This window comes from Astatotilapia calliptera, chromosome 16 (assembly GCF_964374335.1).
Source record: "Astatotilapia calliptera chromosome 16, fAstCal68.1, whole genome shotgun sequence".
NCBI classification, from domain to species: domain Eukaryota; kingdom Metazoa; phylum Chordata; class Actinopteri; order Cichliformes; family Cichlidae; genus Astatotilapia; species Astatotilapia calliptera.
The window spans coordinates 7,867,240-7,889,651 of NC_137437.1; the positions used below are offsets into that span (position 1 = coordinate 7,867,240).

The following is a 22,412-nucleotide window of genomic DNA, read 5'->3' on the forward strand; positions in this document are numbered from 1 at the left end:
TAAAAAATATCCTCAAACACATCTTTACTAGTGAAAAATCAACTTTTGCAAGTGGTTTGCGCAGCACCGTGTTGTTTTCTGATTGAGCGTGACTCCGTGGGAATGTGATGGGTGGATTTTGGTTAGTTTTAAAAGTTTGCTTTAACCGGATTAAGTTTGAATATGTTCACTGAATGGGTGCCGAATTAATTGTCGAGTTGCGTTTTTATAGTAAAATGTCTCTTGCAAAGTTTGTGATGTTTATGTAAACAGGCAATCGCTTGAGCAGAGATGTGTTAATGGGAGTCTGGCGCGACGCTTAACTGGTATGTGATTGTGGCCGATAACTTGCCCCGTAAATCGCTGCTGAGATTTATGATTTACTTTTAATGCTATTCGTCTGATAATTTAAACAAAATATATAAACAGTTTTTATTTATTTATTTTCATCAAATGATAACCGGCAGAATTAAGGGAATCTGAAGATAATTGTTAGTTTCAGTCCTAATGAAACATTGTTTCAATTTGCCATCAAAGTGGCAAATACGGCTGTTATGACAAATAAATGTATCAGATTAATCTTTAGTATTATCCATTATAGAGTCCGTTTGTCCTTGAAGATGCAGCTAATGATTAATATCCTCGCTGATTGACCTGGCAGCTTTTTCTTGATACAAATTATGCTTTTTTTTAATGCTGTTACAGTGGTTGATGCTCATATTAACATGGCCAAAGTTTCAGACCATGAGGTCCATGTATGTTCAAAACATACTTTAGAGTGCTCGAAATGCTCTTTTTCAGACACTTTCTTCTCCTCTTTGCTCTGTATGACGTCAGTGACAGCGGAGATCCCAAATATGGTCATGTCAGGCTCACAACTCTAGGCTAATTTATGCAAATATGACATGGAGGAAAAGGGGTTTGCACTTATTGCTCTTTCCATCGTTGATGGAATCGGACGACGTATGCGTCAAGTGGACATTGTGAAGGGAAGGGGACAAGAGTGGATCTTCTCTGTGGCTGGCAAATGGACCAACAACACCACAAGCAAGACCTGTTCTATCACATACTTTGTACACTGTTTCTATCTGACATTTTGCATGCAGGCTGCAAATGTGAACCATAATTTTTGTTTCTGGCTGTAAGCATATAAGGCCCACCACCTGCTTTTCAAACCATGGATGGTCTAAAACAGGGGTGCCCAATCCCAGTCCTCGAGAGCTACTATCCTGCAGCTTTTAGATGCATCCCTACTCTAACACAGCTGAATCAAATGGTTTGATTACCTCTTCAGCATGCCATCGTGTTTGGCAAAGGCCTGATAACAAGCCATTCATTTGATTCGGGTGTGTGGGAACAAGGATGCATCTAAAAGCTGCAGGACGGTAGCTCTCGAGGACCGGGATTGGGCACCCCTGGTCTAAAAGATGGATGTAGCTACCATTATGCCACCTGTTGGTTTGTGAAGTCTTATTTTTGAATTTTCAAGCTGATGTTCCCCCCCACCCCCCAAACGTAATGTTTGTCATGTCATTGAAACCGGACGTGACGAGCAAAGGTTGGATCTAAACTGCACATACAGCAATTTTCAACTGCGACTTACTCGAGGCTGTTGTGTTATAGCACAGTAATTTGTCATGGGCATAATACAGCCCCTTAAATTTAGTGTTAAATTAACACTCATTATCCACTGATGGCTTCTTGAGAATGTGAGATAGTGAGTTAGACACCAGTAGCTGTACTGGGCTGCCATCCCTCCACCCCCGTACTTGCTTAGCGGAGAGTGTATGAGTACGTGGGCAGGCGAGGCTGTTACGGACAACTGTTCCTCCTCAGCTGGTCCTGTATACACACCTGTTCATAGCCACATTTCATTTAGATTCGTGTGTTTGTGTGAGTCTTACTGTCAGTCAACAAGTGAAAGTGCATCAACAGTCTTTCTTCTTTAAAGGCCAGAAGCACACAGGCGCTACATGATGCATCACCGAAGACCGACACAGAAATCTTGTTCTGCACATCTACACTTGATGAATACCACAAGGGCACTTTCTTTTTCCCCTCTTTTATTCCTTCTCCTCTCTATTTCTCCCTTCCTTTATAACCTTTGACCTTTTTATTTCTCAACCTGTTTTCACGCTGTACTAGCTTGGCATTAGCTTCCTCATTTTAGCAGTCACATCAGCAGTAACATGTCATCTTCTCAGGAAAACTGAAAGTCTTTTTTAGCTCGTTAGACTGCTCACACTGCATGTTCAGATTGAGCCTAGCAAGGCTAACTCAGTACCCAGAGGATGGCCTACATTTATGCAGCCAGCAGATGATGTGATTGTTACATAATAGCGCAGTGTGCTGATCCTGTTTTATGGGCTAAATATTTGGATTCAGAGTTTACCCAGGTCAAGTCGTTGTTTGTCTTATGTGGCCACATCCTGGCATCCTTGTGGTCCAAATTCAGATTTAAATCAGTCTAGTGCTTTTTAAGGGGTGGGATTGGGAGGGTTACAGAGTGTCTTTATTCTTTTCATCCAGAATCAACTTTCTGGGATTCCTTACCTGCATCAAGGTGCTTTGAGTGTTCATTTGTTTCCAGTGAACAGAGATTTTCAGTAACATAATGTTGCAACTGTACAAGATACAGTCATGAAACTTTGCACGTCTATGGTTGACATCAAACCATAGACCACACCTGGCTTTGAACAAGGGTGTGGTCAGTTTTGAGCATTAAATAAAGGCTTCCTGGAAGTGGGGAGGACAAGGGCTCCTTCCCATTTTATTTTGTACAATCCTGACATGCAGACAAACACCTGTGAGCAAACACTTGGCAACAGTGAAAAGGGAAAACTCTCTTTTAAGAGGAAGAAACCTCCAGCAGAACCAGGCTCAGGGTGGGGCAGCCATCTGCTGCGATTGGTTGGAGGTGAGAGGAGGTAGATGAGACAAAAGACACACTGTGGAAGCGAGCCAGAGATTAATAATAATGAATGACTAAATGCAGAGAGGTGTATAAAAACGGAGAGCATGAGAAGAGGTAAATGAAGACAAAACACTCAGTGCATTATGGGAAACCCCCACAGCAGCCTAGCCTTATTTAAAAGGATTCAGGGTCACCTCATCCAGCTCTAACTTTATGCTTTATCAGAAAGGAAAGCTGAAGGCTCTGTCTCCCATTCTACTTTTAAATATCCTAGGCACCACAATTGAGCCAGTAGTCTGATGGCAAAATGCTCTAATGGGGTGCTATGAGGTCTTTAACATAAACTGGGGCCTGATTATTCAAGACCTTGTAATCTGTTATGTGGTATAAAAACTGATTTCCTTGACAAATGTAACCTGAAAATATCTCTTATGTGAACCAGTTGCAAACTGGTCATTAGTTGTGTTTATTAATAAAACTATGTTTGGAAGAGGCAAAGTAGGAGGAGAGTATGAAACTATCGAGTCCGCCTGTATGCACAGTTTCACAGCTGTCTGCAGATATCAGGCTGATGTCAGGAGACACAAACAGCAGGAGCTGAGCTTGTGTGCTGACTTTCCTGTTCTGCCTCTGCTCAAAGTGATAATTAAAGTGGATTTTAATGCTCTGCTCTATTGAAGCCTCTTGTTCTGACTGCCCACAGCTGTGTGGGACTACTAGAATGTGTAAAATATGACAGCTTTGCAGGTGGTGCAGATCTTAATGCTCTGCTGCCATGCATGTGACATCCTTAAATAATACAGCATTTCAATTACACATTATTGGTGGAGTTTTAAGTTGTTGGCTCCTTTTAATAATCGGGGAAAAGTAATTTTTGCTGTTCTTGTGATCAATAATAATGATCATTATTGATCATTAACGTGGTCAGTTTTTAATCAGGGAAATGGTCTATCCTACTTTAGATGTTCATACTTCAAACAGCCATCCAGACTCCTAGCTTTGTCAGGAAAAAAGGCAGAGATGACTGTTCCTGCCTCTTCCAAAGGTGCTGGAGACCCGGTTTTCAATATAACACCACCCACACATCCTCCTCCTTAATGCTGTAGGTTTGTAAACTGAGATAAATTGAAGCTGCACTCTAGAAAGTTAGAGCCTTAAATAGCTGCTTTCTTTTTTACAGAAAGTTTGTTGGAATATTTACTGTAACACAAAGGAAAAGATATTAGAAAATGATGAAAAATGGTGAGAAAAAAAGCAGCAAAGCAGGCCGTTACTACTTTTCTTTTTTTCAGATAAATTGCAAAATGTGTGGTTGTTTAGCGCCTTCAGCAAAGAATCCGAGCGAGTCTGAACTGAGCATGTGCAGACACGTTTCTCCTCCTTGCCCCAACTACAGTCCTGTCCTGTTTTGTTCCTTCAGGGTTCTCCACAGCTGGTACCGGTTAGCTGTCAGCAGAGGTAGTTGTAATGTAACTCGACCTCCTGCTGCTCATTGAAAACACATGGTAGCACTGCAGGAAGCTGGACATATACTCTGGTGATGGCTGTGTGTGTGTTTTGGGTTGAAAACCATGGCAATTGGTGCATCAGCCTCCACTTTCATTACTGATGCCAGGAACAGCTCCTGCGGGGGCGAAACACGCTGAACATTTGGAAAGATGGGTTTGTGATCAGAAGCTTGGCAAACCTGAGGTGATCATACATGCAGGCTCATAGAACAAAAGTTGTTTTTTTCTCTTTTTCTAATAATTATGTGATATTCAGCTAGCACTGTATAATTAATGTGTTGTTGCAGTGCAGGTTGTGCAGTGGCACTTCAGAAGGACAGTACAACAGTCAGTGTCCGTTTGGTGCATGGTCACATGACTACCCTCTGTGGAGACCAGGTGGAACTGGATGCCAGCTGATGTAGAGACAGTGTTACTCTTTGATTCCCAATAATCTATTCATAATCAATTTAGTTCAGTTCAGTGATAGCACGTGTCCAACAGAGTGATGTCTGCTTCTGGTACCTTAACACTGGCCTGAGAGTTCAGCTGGGTTTACACTATGATGGTGTTTATGTTACCTAATCAATCAATGTTTATGTTGGCTAAATAAGTAGTTGGCACCAGAAATCCTGGTTTGTTAAGATGATGTTTAAAATGTCCGTTAATAAATCCTAGTAGTTAATAAATCGGCTGGGATTTTTAAGTAACATTACTGCCATATTGTCATACTGCCCAAACTTACTGACCGGGATGCCACCTGGATGGCTCCCAGGTGCATTGGACTGGTTTGGGATTGGGGGCCAGACCTCAGATTACCATGGGGGGGATTTGTCATCTCACATGCATGCGTGGCGTCCCCCGGGATGAGCTGGAGAAAGTGGCTCACACCAAAAACACCGGGGTTATTTTTAAATGACTACTTCCATGAAATAATTCTAAATCTGTGGCAAGTATAGTAAACAAATGGAAAATATTCAGCTTTTTTTCCTCCTTTTTTTTCTACAGTTGGATCTACAGATTTAGATTTTTGTCTTTTTTTTTCTCCGCCAAATGCACTTAGCTGTGTTTCCATTTTTCTTCAGAAATAATCAAATCTGGCTGTTTGTATTCCCAGCACTCAAAAAAATGAAACGTTGACTTTAATTAAAATTATTTTGTCAACAGGTTCCACGAAATTGAATTGTGTTAGTTTAAAGCAAAAATCTTTAGGTCATCTAATTTAATAAACTTGCATTACAGTAAAACAATCCTTTTGAAGTGAGCCAATTTTATAAATCTATTTAGGATTAATTAACAAGCAATATTTAAGACCACCTAAAACAAGTTATGTTGTATGGACATAAATTATGTATTTACAGGTTAGATAGATTAGATTCGTTTTGTGAACACATTTCTTGTTTGTGGTTTTTAAATGTTAAATTTAAGTTAGATTAATTAAAATATTATATTTTCAGCAAAATTGTGCTTTACTAATTAGTTTTACACAAATCTATTTTGTCAACAGGTTCCACACAAATGAATTTAATACAAGCCACTTATTTTCTTTAATTTCCTTTATTGCCAAGACATTCATTAAACATTTCTTTAACAAAACAGCTGCACCACACATTATTAACCCATTAAGGTTAGTAACTAATAGTATGCACACAGATGCACCATAAAAATAACGATTTTAAATTAAATGTCTCTGCCAGAAACAGAAGAAAAAACATTTAAGATCACATAATAGGTTGACCACAAAACCTTTAACAAATCAAAATGAACTGTTCACCTTAACAGCCACAATCCTGGACGGCATCCCATGACAAATTTGTGAAGAACAGAATAAACAGGTTCCAGTCACCAGGTTAGATAAAAAAAAAAAAGTAATAATAATAATAATAAAAACAAATAGTCTACTAATATTCCCAAAATGATATCACCATCCCAAATAAAACTTGAATAAAATATGCAAACATTATGATCTGACAATAAAACAGCTTGCCAGTTTTCAGTTTTTTGCAGCAGCTTAACAGAACTCATTTAACACTTGCCACTGACAGCATTTATTTTACCACTGTATAGGGAAAAAACTCAAGTGGCAAACATTTTAACATGGAAAGAATTGTTCTTTTTTAAAATGCGGCAAAATGCACATTCATCCTGTATCGTCTCTCAATGAAACCATTTAAATCTAAATACTTTGAATAATCTTTTAGTAGGCCCTAAACCCCCCCGCCCCCAAAAAGAGTAAAATCTCTGTAATTGCAATTGTTTACAAACAAATGTTTTAAATCTCTCTCAAATTTTGGTTCCCCCCCCCACCAAAAAAAACAACATTTTTTAAACCAAATTTCCATTTTATTCGCCTCCCAAAAACTTCTGTCCATCTGACAGAACATTCATCCAAATAAAAGAAGGGTTGGATTATTCATACAGTTTATTCTTGAGCATCTGTACCTTTGTTGAGAGTCTGCTGGCATCCAGATGAAGGAAGACCTTCTGAAGTACCTCAAAGAAAGCTTTCAGTTCCCGAGGATAACTGAGATTGAGTGCATATATCACACCCATTAAGACCGCACACGCAGAGGCCATGTCTCCCAGGTCATGCAGAACTTCAACACCCTCGATGGTTATACCCACATCAGCTGGAGGAGTGCTGGCATCACCTCCTTCAACACTGATGGTGAAGATACCAAGGGTAATTTGTTCCAGCTCCCTTTGAACAGCTGTAGCATCAGAATCCTTTAAAACAAAGAGTAAAACAAAAACCCATCGCATTGGGAATTAGACACAAAAACACAGAAAAATGCATCCTTAAAAAAAAAAAAAAGCCAAAGTCACCCTTTAATGAAATAAACACAATATCAGGAAGACTAATGATTCTGCACCCTGGTGCGCCATTATTTTCGACTACAGTTTTAACAAAAAATGTTAAATAAATAAATACTAAATAGAATCACCATTATATATATATGCATCCTCTAAGTATTATGTATTACTAACTTTTTAGTATTGGATTGCATTACATTGCATAACTCTTCCTGAAATGTGTGTATACATAAAGATTCCTGTTGAAAGATTTTATTATGTTTATGTATAGAAGTACATTTCATTTGAGGTTCTCTAGATGTGTTTGCTCTTTTTACTAGAGAAGTTACACTGTGCAAGCTCAGCACGAAGTCTATGCCATTGTATGTTATCTCTTCCTGCATGTGATGAAGTCTCTACTGTTATATGTTATCTCTTCCATTCATGTGACTGTGACGCAAACATGCTTGAGTATAAATAAAGGGTGGTGACTGCTGCGGAGTGTGAGTCTCAGTTTGAACTCTCACCCATGTGCACGTTAAACCTGCAAACCTGTCTGAGTGTCATTTATTCTGACCTGAGTTGCATTACAGGAAAACTAACATTTCCCCAAAGCATTTAAACAGATTCCATGCAAATTATAACAATGTGACAACATTAGTTATTCAAGATTTGGTTTAATACAGATAAAGACTACGCTAAAATTACCAACCAGGTATTCTTTAAAGAGGATGCTTGGGTCTTCATTTAGGTAAAGAGGTAGTGCCCTGAGGACACACTCCCTCCTCTTTTCAATAGTTTCATTCTGGAGAGAGTGACAGAGGTACAGAAAGAGAAAACAGAAATACTTTAGAATGACACAAACTGACAGTATATGCAAAATGAATGACATATCCACTGCTGACACAGACATGTACACAAGACCAATTAATGATCACATGAATATTTAACATGTGGGCAGGGTTTCCACCATATTATACATATCCATATTAAGCAACAGAGGGAAAGACAAACTAATACGGCATCTTTTTTTGCATACCAAAATGGAACTTGCAGGTACTATACACTAGCTGTTTAAATTTGAAAGTGATCTTATAATGCCATAACATTTTGCTGCGAACAGAAAAACGCACCTGTGTGGCTGGGGCCAAAATTTGCCTGATTTTCCTCCCTGCAGCGCCTCCTTTATTCTTGAAGACTTTTATTAGTTGGTCAGTGTATTGGTCAAGTTGTGCAAGAAACCTCGGAACCAGTGGAGCAGTAGTAATCCTTACAAATTCTGCTTCTACCTAAAAACATGTCAACAAACACAACATACTGTACTGTAACTATATTTATATATACTATACGTACACATATACATACTACTGGAGCCATTACAGCTTTTATTGTTATTTATAAAGATTCATACCTCAGCCACACTAAATAGTCCTGGCCATCTGATCTTGAAGTCGGCGATCATGGGATTGTTTTTGACAAGTTCCTGCCTCCTGTATGCAAAGGTCCTGGCCATCTTCTCTTTGATAACTATCTCATTATGCTTCTTCTTGACCTCAGTTAGCAATGCCAATCTCTCCCTTTCAAGGCTGTCCTGGGTCTCTCCAGCCGGATAAGGAGGACAAAAATTTACCTCTGCCTTTCTAGGTTTTTTGACAGCATATGCTGGGTGACATCGATCGGTTGGTTTGTGCTTGAGGGAATTAATGCTCACTTCTGGGCACCCCAAGTTTCTAAGCTTTGTCCTATAATTTGCCATCTTGTACTTGAGGCTAATCTTCCATCCGTAGAAACCACTGAAAGATCCTTGTTCTCTTAAGCATGGATGTGCTTTGATTAAAGCTTCAGCAACAGATTCTATTTCCAAGTTTGAAGGATATGCCTTAAACGTCATGATTTTCTCAGCTAGAGCTTCTAAAATGTCTGACTTAAGTTTGTGTCCTGGGTTCAGAAGAATTCCATTTGATATGAAAGCCTGGTTTGCACTTTGAAGTTGCATCTCCACGTCATACGGAAACTTTGGTATTTGGAATTCTGCAGGCCACTGAGATCGAGCAGTTTCGGAGTCAGAGGATGAAAGTAATAGTGTGTCAGAAGATGATAGTGACGTTTCTTCCCCACTTTGGTTCATCCCAACTTCACCAAAGTCTGAAGCATCAGTCAGACAGATGACTTTCACTGTGCTCTTGTCCTGAATATCATCCATTCGTTTAAGGTTGATAAACTCATTATCAAAGTCACTGTCCATGTACTGGAGTCTAATGTCCCCCTGAATATCAAACTGACGTTTGCTCTCATCTGAAAGATCCTCCACAGACTTTGGCATGCCCGATGCTATCGTCAGTTTTTCAGTATTGTTGGAACCAAGGATGATCCGCAGTTTTACTGGTTCAGCCATCATTCGATTCCGTGCTTCAGTCTAGAAAAGAAAAAATATATATACATGAACATAAATCCAGTAACTACGTACAAAATTGAAAGTATTAAAATTGAGATGTCAACATGTTTCACAACGGTACTTAACAGAGAAGTGAGAAAAATTCTGGCTAATCTCAACATAAACACAGATTAAAGGTTTTCTTGTCTAGAAGATGTACTGATGGGCCTAACAGACTGTTAGATTCAACAAGTCACAAGGAGTTAGTGGCTGAACATCACAATAAAGCCAGATGCTACTTTAGGTGCTTATGCCAGTGAGATTAAAGTGCATATTGAGTAAGGTATTAATTACAGCTGTTTACTCACATATTCATTGTGTGCTTTTGATGTAAGGATATCTTTTCAATGTAACCATTCGAAGGGGACCAATGAAGTAGTCATTTAATGGGTACTTCTCTGCCAGTTCATCATATGTTATCAGGGACATTTTGCCACTTGTACATGGTTGCAGTTCAAAGGCCCGGTAGTGCTCCCTAAACCAAGACGAAAACTTGCTGACAATGAAATTCAGTGTACCCTGAACAACACATAATCTGATTATCTCTCCAAATTCAGGCAGCCCATCAGTAAAACCACAGATAACGATCATTCTATTTCTGTAGTTGATCCCTCTATAGTCTGCACTTTTAGTCATGTTTACTTCTGTCATGTCAGGATACATCTTTTTGATAGGCAGAGAAATGTCATCTTTCAGAACCTCAAGTGGAACTCTTGATGCACTTGACACTTCAACTCCAGATTTCTGTGGATGTAATGAGTGTAAGTGATAGGCAATCAGCATTTGATGTTTCCTTGACAGTGTTAGAGCAACATTCTTGAAACACTTGGTATGATGAGCCACTTCCTTGAAAAAACTGTGTTTTCCCTCAAATCGCATTGTCCATAATCCAACAAGAGGACCAAAACATCGGATCATCTGAGGGTAATGTTCCAAGTAGTGATGCTTTGGCAGAAGTTTTTTGTTGGGAAATGCTTCTTGATATTTCTGTCTGTGATCAGAAATTTTGAACTGAAGATATCCAATTGATTCTTCTGTATGGATCTGGGCAACAGCAAGTTCCACTATCTCCTTTAAATCCAAAATGATTTCCCACACTGGATCACCGTCAGGTATAACATCTCCAATCAAGAAGGGCAGCAATCTTAACGGAGTCCAATTTTCCGCTGCATTGCCACCTATTGTATTTTTTCTTAACAATGTTCGTGGAACAATATGTGGACGGTTTGTTTTATCTTTTCCCTTATAGGGAAAACTGACAATCACTTTATTTAAAGAGTCCAAAGTGATGTATTTTTTGGATATGAACATACCCAGACACTGTGCAAGTTCCACTGGAACAACACCTTCCAAAAGATCGTGGAGTATGTCAGGTGGATATCCAGTTGTCACATGAAAATGAGAAAGATTTTCCGTCAGCACACATGGCCTTTTTACTCCAACACAATGCTTTCCACTCTCTACTGCATGTTTGACATGTTCTTTGTGCAGGTCTTTGGATCGAAGAGTAAACTCTCCAGAAAGTACCGGTTTGGTCTGAAAGTCGCTGAAGCGTCCTGTGCAAAATTGACAAACATACTCTCCTGAAAAGCTCTCCACAAAACCTGCAATCCCATGAGCACCTAGATTGTCTGCAGCTACACACTGTACCATGCCTTTAATATTTTTTCCAATCTGTGGGACAAATACCCCATGCTCCTCCAAGACTGCCAAATCACACAAAAGAGGTTCAAGCACTTTTTCATACCCATATTCCTTGACGTAGCTGCTTTTACACAGTATTGCCAAGTAGATGGATGACAAAGAGGAGTGTTGGTCTTGGGATAAGTTGCTTAATATCCAGTACACTGCACAAAGTTTGTGCTTCTTTCTTGAAGTACCGAGAGGGTTGCATACTTCAAAATCATCAATGTAAAGCATCACGGTAATTCTCAATTCATCAGCAGACAGGAACTGATTTTGTTTGAAAAATTCTCCATCTTGAAATGATCTGTATTCTTGTTGCATACTTTCAGTTTCCTTGGATTGAGCATTGTAGTTTTCTACTATGTCATCTACTATACCATTCTTTGTTAGGAGCTGTTGTAGGGTCTGCAGTAATGGTATATATTGGTAGGTGTGGTTGCTCTCCTTATCCAAAATATATTTAATTGGTTCAACGACATGGAACTTTTTGCTGAAGTACTGTTTCCGCTTAAAAGCAGTTCCAAGTGTACCCATATGTCCAAGTGTTTTTGTCAGAGGGTTAGAGATGCAGACTGCAGAGGCCAAATCCTCAATTTCTTTCACATTAAGATTAATATGACTTTGCTTTGTACAAAAATCTGTAACTATGGCATTTATTGCAGTCAGGGATGCAGAACTCATCAGGAAGTGCAAGTCCTGCAAAAACTCATCCACTGCACTGCTTGGAACATGGAGTACATTTTCCAGCTTAAGCAACATCACTGCAAATTTCTCTTCTATCATCCTCTCATCACTTTTAGAGATCCCAGTCTGAGACAAGTCTTGCACTTCCACCTGGCCTTCGTCAAATACTTCACTGTCTTCATGTTCCCCTTCAGGAGCTGGCCTGTTAAAACGGTCTCTTACTGTTACTATTCCACCTTTAAAGTCACTGTAAGAATAACCAAGATGTTTTCTATTTTTATGTGATTTGAATGTTCCATAGATGTTTGTCATAATTGTACAACCCTTGAACACGCATGGGACCGTTTCATTTGCTTTCAGATGCAAATTTATGTGACTAAAATACTCCTTTTCAGAGGTAACTTCAGAGAATCCACAAACATGGCAGCTGAATGTGGCCAGTGACAATGTTTTCTGTGATTTCTCTCTGTTATGAATCCTACAAAAATGGGACCTGAGTGCATTCCATGACTTAAATGTGCATGGACAACTAATATATGGGCAAGGATATGGGCGCCAGTGCCCATAATCTGGATGTTTTAATCTATAATGTTTAAGTAATTGGCCCCTAGTTGAGGTCCTTGCACTGCAACCTTTACACTGCCACATTCAGATCTGGAGAAGACATAAAAGTAAAGTAAACAAAACTTAACTCGTAAAACAGTTTTTTTTGAAAAAAGTATGACAGTTCACATACCACATGCAAGCACAGGCATACCACATACACCACATCAGTATAAGAGGGAGCAGGTAAAGGCCAGGAAAAAACTTAAAAATTATTGATTGAATTACAAGTAAATAAAATCTTACTCAGAAAAAAAGCAAGAGATTGACACTGCCATGTGCCAACTTTCTATAGAAAAAATTATCAGGTCTGTTGACCTTCTGTCTGTCCAGTTATTTTTCGTCAATAATTTCATTTAAAAAAAATGTAGTGTTTATTTAACAAAATTTAATTTATAACCATGTTGATATGTATAACTCTGCTAGGAAACATGCTGTCTTTACAGACCATTTTCATATAATACAGATGACTGATAGAGCACAACAATGGTGTCACAGTGGCTTCTGGCCCTCAATTTTTGGATTTTAAATGTCACAACTTCATGCTATCATTGTTATGCTATTAGACATTTGTGTGATTCTCAAATTACAATAAAGCAATCTCAATAAAGCAAGTGGAAAAATATCCTAGAACCCCTTTAGCTAATCGCTTTAACAAGCAAAGAAACATTAAAAATGTGTCTTACACATTCCGCAAAGTAAGGATATTAACATGTTAGCAGTTAATACAATTGTTTACAATAACCTGGGATAAACAGGCACACTAAATTTTATCATTTGTACTATTATATCTCATCTTATTCCCAGGTTTGCTCTATGAGGGACATACTTCATCTGTGCATCTATTCTGAGTGCAGTAAAAAAAAGAAATGCAAGCTCAAATGTTGCATTTTGTGGAGAAAATTATTTTGATCTTAGAAAAGTTTAATTTCAGCGAAAAAATTTCATTTCTGCATGCAAGAAATGTATTTCAGTGTTTGCTATTATCCATATACACACACAATGACAGCCCCTCTCGCTCAGTTGTTTGCATTTGCTCTTGATCAGATCCGCTCAACTCTCTGTACACCGTTTTAAATGTGCCACACAACCAACCAATCACAGACTTGGATGCTAAAATTCTGATTGGCTGCTACAGTCTCCAATCAGCTTGCTAGCTACTACTTTCCAGAAACACGGTCCAGAATGTAGCTAAATCGAGTTTGGAGAGCAGAGATCTGAGCAAGAGCAAATACCAACTAGTGATGGGATTTCCGGCTCTTTTTGCTCTGCTCACTAAAAAGAGCCGCCTCTTTCGGCTCCGAACCGGCTCTTCAGGTTGTTTTGTTGCTTTAATTAATTTATTATTCACAATAATATAAAATTATGCACAAAAGGAATTACTAACGTAAAAAAGTGGTTTTATTTATATATGTTTATATATAAATATATGTGGTGGCCCCTAGAGACAAAACACGTACAAACTCCAAAACACATTTCTAGCATGAACTGAACTTCCAAAGCAGAGCTACTAGATCACTTAAATTACACAATTGAAAGCATGTGTGTATTGTTTGTGTATTTATACACAGGCACTCAAATATATTCAAATAATTTAAAAAAAAGTTCATCTACCTGTTACTATCACACACCAAATCCGGTCGTTGGTACTTGCTGGATTGTGTAGCCACAAGATAACAAAAGCTCAACACTGCGCCCAGCATCCTGGAGCACTTCTGTTGTCTTTTGTAAGTGTTTTGAGTTTTTATATGCTTCTGAGTTTTTACGTGTTTTGGAGTTTGTACGTGTTTTTACGTGTTTTGGAGTTTGTACATGCTTCAGAGTTCGTACGTGATTTGAAGTTTGTATGTGCTTTGTCTCTAGGGACCACTGTAAATATACTTTTATTTATTCACGCCACATAAAATGTAATAAATAAATCATATAATACAAAAATCAACTATTCACATTTCAACTTTTAACTATTTAAATTTTCAGCTGTTTCCTTTTACAAATTTAAAGTGAAAACAACAAAACACTGCAAAACACAATTAAATATAAATTATAATATGAAAACAAAAAGAACATGCACATTCTCTGTCATATGGGCCCGCATGAATCCGCACTTTCTGAATCCTTTATCATCTGCAACCGAAAATAGTTGTGGATGATTACTATACCTTTCTAATGTGAAGTTGTTGTCCCTGGCTCTCTTTCTCTCTCTCTCCTTCTGGCTCTGTTCCTGTGCTACTGAGTGTAACTACCGCCCCTCCCCCCTCTGCCCAGCGTAAAGCACAAGGCTCGCGTGCAGAGTGAAGCGGAAAAAAGTGCGAGAGAGAGGGTGAGAGAAAAAAAAACCCCCACGAGCCGTCACGGCTCGCGATAAGGAGCCGGCTCTCGTCGTTCACGTCAAAGAGTCGGCTCTAAGAGCCATTTCGTTCGCGAACGACCCATCACTAATACCAACAACTGAGTGAGAGGGGGTCACGTCGTGTCCAAATTCATGTGTAGATGGATAATTGCAAACAATACATTTCTTGCACGCAGCAATGAATTTGGTTCGCTCAAATTAAAATTTTATTCACTCAAGAATTTTTTTCTCAAAATGCAACATTTGCGCTTGAATTTTTTTTTAAAAAATTTTTTTACGTGCGCTCAGAATAGAGGCACAAAAATACCGCCCTAGATGTATACCTATACACACCAACTTTCCAATGGTCTCTCGGTTCCCTTGTTTGGATGACAGGATGAAATATCTGACATCTCTAACTTGTCTAAGACCCAGTAAAACTAACGCAGCACAAGCATAGACAACATATGTAACATGTCTTGTGCGACAAACACAACATATAACCATGCTCAATATGAAGATACTAGACAACATAGTCAAAGAAAGACGTGGTCTTACCTCTCACAAATGAAAATCCAACTGCAGCTCGCCAAAACAACGTTTTTTCGATAAATTTCAAGTCTTGCGCATGAGCAGGCCCAAGCCTGTTATTCTTTGGTTTTTTATGACCTCTGTTGTTGGATTACTGCCACCTTGTGGATATATGAAGTATATCAATCCTAATTAACTTAAATTAAATGTTATGTCTTCAAGTAACACATTAGTCTTCTGTACAGACAATAATAGACACAATTATGTAGACTTTATTAGAAAAACATATTTTAACTCAACAAAGACATATATTTTAAGTAAAATGAAAATAAATAATTATTTTAAACTGAACAATTCATCCCGTTCATTTTTTTGAGTGAGTTTAACCTGCAGGAGTTTGAGAAAACTCCTGTAACATTTTGTACTGCCACAAAGAACAAAATCACAACCAGTCAGCTGTCGATTCCTTTAAAATGGAAATAAAGCTGGGAGAAAATGTGTCAGCCATTAATTAAGAGTGTCGCACAAGAGGTGGGGAAATTATTGTGATCACAGTGTGTTAGTGGCTGACAGACAAGATGGAAAAGTGTGTGTTGTACATTTTATTATTATTCATGTTTTACTTACTGTGAGACCAAGTGGATTCGGATTCAGTGCAGTTCAAATTCATTTTATTTACTGCTTGGGCTTTGTTTTCTTTACATTATTGAGGATCAATAATAATCACTAGTGTTCATCTGCAAAAGTGATTATGCTTCCTCATTTATATTACCAGACGTTAGAAGCAATGTAAAATTTCATTGTGATTAATACTGCTTGACCCAGCAGCTGTTACCAAGCTGCAGTGATGCTGTGTATTGACATTTAAAAAGAGTGCTTTCACTGAGCGTTAAGAGGGTTGATGATGCTGATTTAAAGAGATAGACTGTTTTTTTTCCTCTTAACTAAACTTTGTGTGACTTTAACTGACAAATTGTCTTTTTTTTTAAAGTTCCTCATTGTTCTTCTAGTGTGCACAAAGACTGCTTGTATGTTTTATGTAATCGAGTAATTTAAAAAAATAATTAAAAGTAGAAATACCTCCCAAGCCATTAACTTATATACAGGGAGTGCAGAATTATTAGGCAAATGAGTATTTTGTCCACATCATCCTCTTCATGCATGTTGTCTTACTCCAAGCTGTATAGGCTCGAAAGCCTACTACCAATTAAGCATATTAGGTGATGTGCATCTCTGTAATGAGAAGGGGTGTGGTCTAATGACATCAACACCCTATATCAGGTGTGCATAATTATTAGGCAACTTCCTTTCCTTTGGCAAAATGGGTCAAAAGAAGGACTTGACAGGCTCAGAAAAGTCAAAAATAGTGAGATATCTTGCAGAGGGATGCAGCAGTCTCAAAATTGCAAAGCTTCTGAAGCGTGATCATCGAACAATCAAGCGTTTCATTCAAAATAGTCAACAGGGTCGCAAGAAGCGTGTGGAAAAACCAAGGCGCAAAATAACTGCCCATGAACTGAGAAAAGTCAAGCGTGAAGATGCCACTTGCCACCAGTTTGGCCATATTTCAGAGCTGCAACATCACTGGAGTGCCCAAAAGCACAAGGTGTGCAATACTCAGACACATGGCCAAGGTAAGAAAGGCTGAAAGACGACCACCACTGAACAAGACACACAAGCTGAAACGTCAAGACTGGGCCAAGAAATATCTCAAGACTGGTTTTTCTAAGGTTTTATGGACTGATGAAATGAGAGTGAGTCTTGATGGGCCAGATGGATGGGCCCGTGGCTGGATTGGTAAAGGGCAGAGAGCTCCAGTCCGACTCAGACGCCAGCAAGGTGGAGGTGGAGTACTGGTTTGGGCTGGTATCATCAAAGATGAGCTTGTGGGGCCTTTTCGGGTTGAGGATGGAGTCAAGCTCAACTCCCAGTCCTACTGCCAGTTTCTGGAAGACACCTTCTTCAAATCAAATTCAAATTTCAAATTCAAATTTTTATTTGTCACGTACACAGTCATACACAGTACGATATGTAGTGAAATGCTTGGACAACTGCTCGTGACCTAAAGAAAACAAAAAAGGAAAAGGCTATGAATAAGAAAGGAAATAAATATGAAAAATTAAAAAGGGTAAATTTAACTAGGAAGGAATAAAATATAAATTAAGGTTAAAAATGAAATAACTGTACAACACAAATTAGAATGAAGGGTAAATTTAACTGGGAAGAATAAGATAAAGATAAATATATAAATTAAAGTTGAAAATAAAATAACTGTACAACAAAATACACAATACACAATATAGAACTATATAAGAATGTATGAAGAAATCTAAATCTAAATAAATATATACACAATAACAGCAGCTGTACAAGTATTAACCGGAAATGAAGAATATAGTGACCAGTGTTGTGCAAAACCAAAGTCCAGAAAGTCCAGTGTGTGTGTAAGAACCATATGTGTGGGTCAGTACTGTGTGGTGGTGTGATTGAGAGACCGTATCGCCTGCGGGAAGAAGCTCCTCCTCAGTCTCTCTGTGTTGGTCTTCAGGGAGCGGAATCGCTTTCCTGACCTCAACAGAGAGAACAGTCTGTTGTTGGGATGGCTGAGGTCCTTCACGATCTTCCTGGCCTTGGTCCAGCACTGCCTGCTGTAGATTGAGTGCAGGTCAGGGAGCTCGGAGCGGATGGTGCGCTCAGCTGACCGCACAACCCTCTGTAGAGCTCGTCTGTCCTGCACGGTGCTGTTCCCGAACCAGGTTAAGATGTTTCCCGCCAGGATGCTCTCTATGGTGCACGAGTAAAAGTTCCTGAGCACCTTGGAGGGCAGTTGGAAGTCTCTCAAGCGTCTGAGGTGGTAGAGACGCTGTCGGGCCTTTTTCACCACGGTGTTGATGTGACAGGACCATGACAGGTCCTGCGTGATGTGAACTCCGAGGTATTTGAAGCTGTCCACTCTCTCCACTGGGCACTCGTTCAAGCAGTGGTACAGGAAGTGGTACAGGAAGAAGTCTGCATCCTTCAAGAAAAACATGATTTTCATGCAGGACAATGCTCCATCACACGCGTCCAAGTACTCCACAGCGTGGCTGGCAAGAAAGGGTATAAAAGAAGAAAAACTAATGACATGGCCTCCTTGTTCACCTGATCTGAACCCCATTGAGAACCTGTGGTCCATCATCAAATGTGAGATTTACAAGGAGGGAAAACAGTACACCTCTCTGAACAGTGTCTGGGAGGCTGTGGTTGCTGCTGCACGCAATGTTGATGGTGAACAGATCAAAACACTGACAGAATCCATGGATGGCAGGCTTTTGAGTGTCCTTGCAAAGAAAGGTGGCTATATTGGTCGCTGATTTGTTTTTGTTTTGTTTTTGAATGTCAGAAATGTATATTTGTGAATGTGGAGATGTTATATTGGTTTCACTGGTAAAAATAAATAATTGAAATGGGTATATATTTGTTTTTGTTAAGTTGCCTAATAATTATGCACAGTAATAGTCACCTGCAAACACAGATATCCCCCTAAAATAGCTAAAACTAAAAACAAACTAAAAACTACTTCCAAAAACATTCAGCTTTGATATTAATGAGTTTTTTGGGTTCATTGAGAACATGGTTGTTGTTCAATAATAAAATTATTCCTCAAAAATACAACTTGCCTAATAATTCTGCACTCCCTGTATGTGTACACACAGAGAGCGACCTGTCCTTGTAAGGTAAAAGCAGGCTCTTGGCCGTTGGTGGCTGTCTCTCTCTGACAGAAGCTACAAACAAACCTGTGCTTGGTTTAAGATAAACGGTGTAGTGCAGGGACGGATTCAAAGCCGAAGAGAATTGCACTTCCTTCCATGGTCGTACCTCTCCCAGTTGTTTGTTTGTTAAAATCCATCTCTCTGGCTTTCCCTTTTATTTAAGAGCTGACATAATAAAGGGATGAGATAAAGGGGCAAGAAGTGTATAACATCACATTTACCTTTGCACAGCAGTCATTTGGCGACTGGATCACTGCTCTCAGTTTTTTACATCACTGGGGATTCACAAAGAAGCAAGTAAGGATGGTTTTACCCTGCCAACTGCATCAGTCTGGCTTGTGTTAGCTTATGTTGTGTACTTGTCTTGAATAAGTGGTGGTATTGTGGGATGCTGATGTGGGATATGATTGTCCTTATTTTTCTTTAAATTTCCAGACTGCTGCAGATGTACAGTTTCCGACTGTGTCTTTTGTTATTGAGTTAGTCCTGTGAGCACAGCAGCCCCTCCTACCTGCTCTTCAAACCTTCTGATTGTGAGAGACAGCCAATCGGAAGACTGTTGACCAAAGGAGGGTGGCCTTAAGGAGAGAGCAAAGAAACGGACATGTTTCAGCGAGTGGATTTCTTCTTTCTTCTTTCCCATGAGTGGTTGCCATCTTTACTTTGCACGTTGTACTCATCACTGGTGTCCTGACTTATCTCAGAATCACTGGCTACGCTGATGTTGGAGATGGTGCCACCATTATTCTGTGGGTTTCTGTGGTCTTCGGTGTCTTCTATCTCTTCATGTAATCCCACACTGACTCTGTGATGTGGAGATGAGGGCTCCGTGGAGGCTGTACCATCTGCTGTTTTTCTTAAGATGTCTTGACATTTACGAGCAGCATTTGCCGCCACACTTTGTGGCTGTTTTTAAATGTTGATCTTAGAATAATTAACAGTAGGAATGTGGCTAATAGACCAGAGTCTGTTTTGTTTAAAAAAATAAATGAATTAAAAAAGAGGTCAGGGGAATTAGAGCATGCTTATGATTCTACATAGGTCTGATATGATTTATGTACATGAACTTAGTTGGAAAAAGGGAGGAGGGGATAACATCAACAGCATCATTACGTGTGCGGCTAAGTGTGTGCTGCTTTGCCTTCGCCTCAGGCCAGAGGAGGCATCCCTCCAACTAGGTCACTGCTAACAGGGTATCAGATGGCTGATGAGAACGAAGGGAGAGAAAAATAGGAGATATTAGGATGATGTGATAAAGAGGGAGGAGAGGAGAGGAAAGGGAGATGACTAAGACAGAAGAGGATGGAAGAATAGGGAAGGAGGCGGGCTGATTGTAGATTAGACAGTGAAGCAAAGATAAAAATGAGAATATTTATCAAAAAGGACTGGACTCAAAAGTTACATTCTTCATTAAGACTTAGAAAGTTTGTGGATGCTGACTTTTGCTGTCATGGACCTCCTCAAAAAATGGGGCTGAATTTATGAATTTATTCACTCTTTTAAACTCTCGCTGGCACGGTGGTTAGCACTATTGCCTCACAGAAGGAGGTCCTGAGTCCCCCGTGTTTGTGTGGGTTCTCTCCGGGTACTTCAGCTTCCTCCCACAGTCCAAAGACATGCAGTTAGTCGGTTTAGGTTATGTGGTCATTCTAAATCGCCCATGTGTGTGAATGGTTGTCTGTCGCAATGTGTTAGCCCTGCAACAGACTGGTGACCTGTCCAGCGTGTACCCTGCCTCTTGCCCTAAGACAGCTGGGTTAGGCTCTACCCAGCTGTGTCGCAAAATAAACTGTTTATGGCAATATTCTTTCACCGTTCTGATGGTCACTGTAGTGGCTATGTTAATTTCTTAAAGTTCTCTCTTTCTCTTATATTTAATATAACCACTCTATGGACGGACAAGAGCCTGTTTTTATGCGTTGTCGTTAGCAACAACGACGGTAAAACCATCGCGTGTCCGCTTGTTTATTTTCCACATAAACCTTTCAGAATAAAGCTCAAGATCCTGTTGAGACTTTTCAAAATAAACTGAATCACGTGAAAGAGTATGCAGTGTTTACGGATGAGAAGCAAAAAAGAGCCGCCAGGTGCTAAAAAATAAACCTTAGACTCAAACGTTAGAACAGGCTTTTCGCCGCAGCACGCCGTGTAATAAATACTCACAAAGAAAACAGCGGCCGTTACAACTTATGTCTAACAATGTATAGTGTCATGCATCGGTTAAAACATTCGACTCCAGGTACACGACACCCAGCTGGAAACACTTCACGCAAGTCGAGCTGCCCGAGATTCACAGAATTTTCATAAAATGTAAAATTTTTGTGATTTATATCATTATTGGACGATAGATGTCTTATATCGGGATATGAGATTTTGGTCATATCACACAGCCCTAACGTCACACACAACGCGCTCTGTTTAGACCCAGACCAAACTGTTTCAGACTTTACGTTTCCCAATTTTGCTTTAAGTTATTTTGTTATTTACATATGGCCTAATAATTAACCTTATTGCTGTTTTAGAGGAGCGGTGCTTCCAAGGATAGCTGCAGATTTCTGTCAGAATCTACAGATTATGCAGTACAAATAAAATGTTCACGTTTCTCCAACGTTGTCTTCCCAGCAGTTTAACTGACATCTACACTGGATGGTTCATGTTGTCTTCTCCGGCGCTGATAATTGGCGTCTGTCTTGTGTCAGTGATGTAAAATTTAATGCGACATGGCCATTCAAACTGCAGACACTTTCTAAAACATCAGATATGTATCGGATTGAGTACCACATACGAAAGTGACCCAGGTCGGATTTGAAAATATCGGATTTGAGCTGTTCACACTGTCATTCCATGATCAGATATGGGTCGCATAGGGTCAAAAAAGTCGGATTTGATGCGTTTTCACCTGCAGTGTGAACATAGCCTTTGTCTCATATTCTCACTTCTGGATGTAGTCTGTACAGTTCCCACATTGGTGCCATCAGACATGCCCCAAGCTGGCAGGTGAAAAACCGTTTAACACCACATCTGACTGAAACCAATATTTGTGCTCTCAGATAAGTGCTAGAAAAGGTCAGTGCTGCAGTGCGTGTTTGAAAACCGCTTCAGTCAAAAAAAGGTGGTGACTATTTCTGTTTAAAATCTTTAACTCAGTGGTTAATCCTTGCTCTGATGTTTCGATGGATGCCTCCCTGACCCTCTGTGAAAAATTTCTAAATCATTTTAT

At 39.4% G+C, this 22,412-nt stretch overlaps 1 protein-coding gene and 1 pseudogene across 3 annotated transcripts in view; one reads left to right on the forward strand and one right to left on the reverse strand.

Annotated features, from left to right (window-relative positions):
* Positions 1-22,412, forward strand: part of LOC113007692 (abl interactor 2-like) — a 46,970-nt pseudogene that overhangs the window by 470 nt on the left and 24,088 nt on the right. The gene's annotated exons all lie outside the window — the stretch shown is intronic.
* Positions 6,702-15,496, reverse strand: LOC145419373 (sterile alpha motif domain-containing protein 3-like). Of its 2 annotated transcripts, none has more exons than XM_080291101.1 (5): positions 15,468-15,496; positions 8,585-9,589; positions 8,307-8,462; positions 7,886-7,978; positions 6,702-7,107 (listed from the first exon to the last, which is right to left on the reverse strand). In XM_080291101.1, the coding sequence occupies exons 2-5, from the start codon at positions 9,569-9,571 to the stop codon at positions 6,790-6,792; spliced, it is 1,554 nt and encodes a 517-aa protein (XP_080147227.1). In that variant the 5' UTR covers positions 9,572-9,589; positions 15,468-15,496; the 3' UTR covers positions 6,702-6,789. The 2 variants fall into 2 exon arrangements, with proteins under 2 accessions (XP_080147227.1, XP_080147228.1); XM_080291102.1 differs by lacking the exon at positions 15,468-15,496 and adding an exon at positions 9,916-10,055.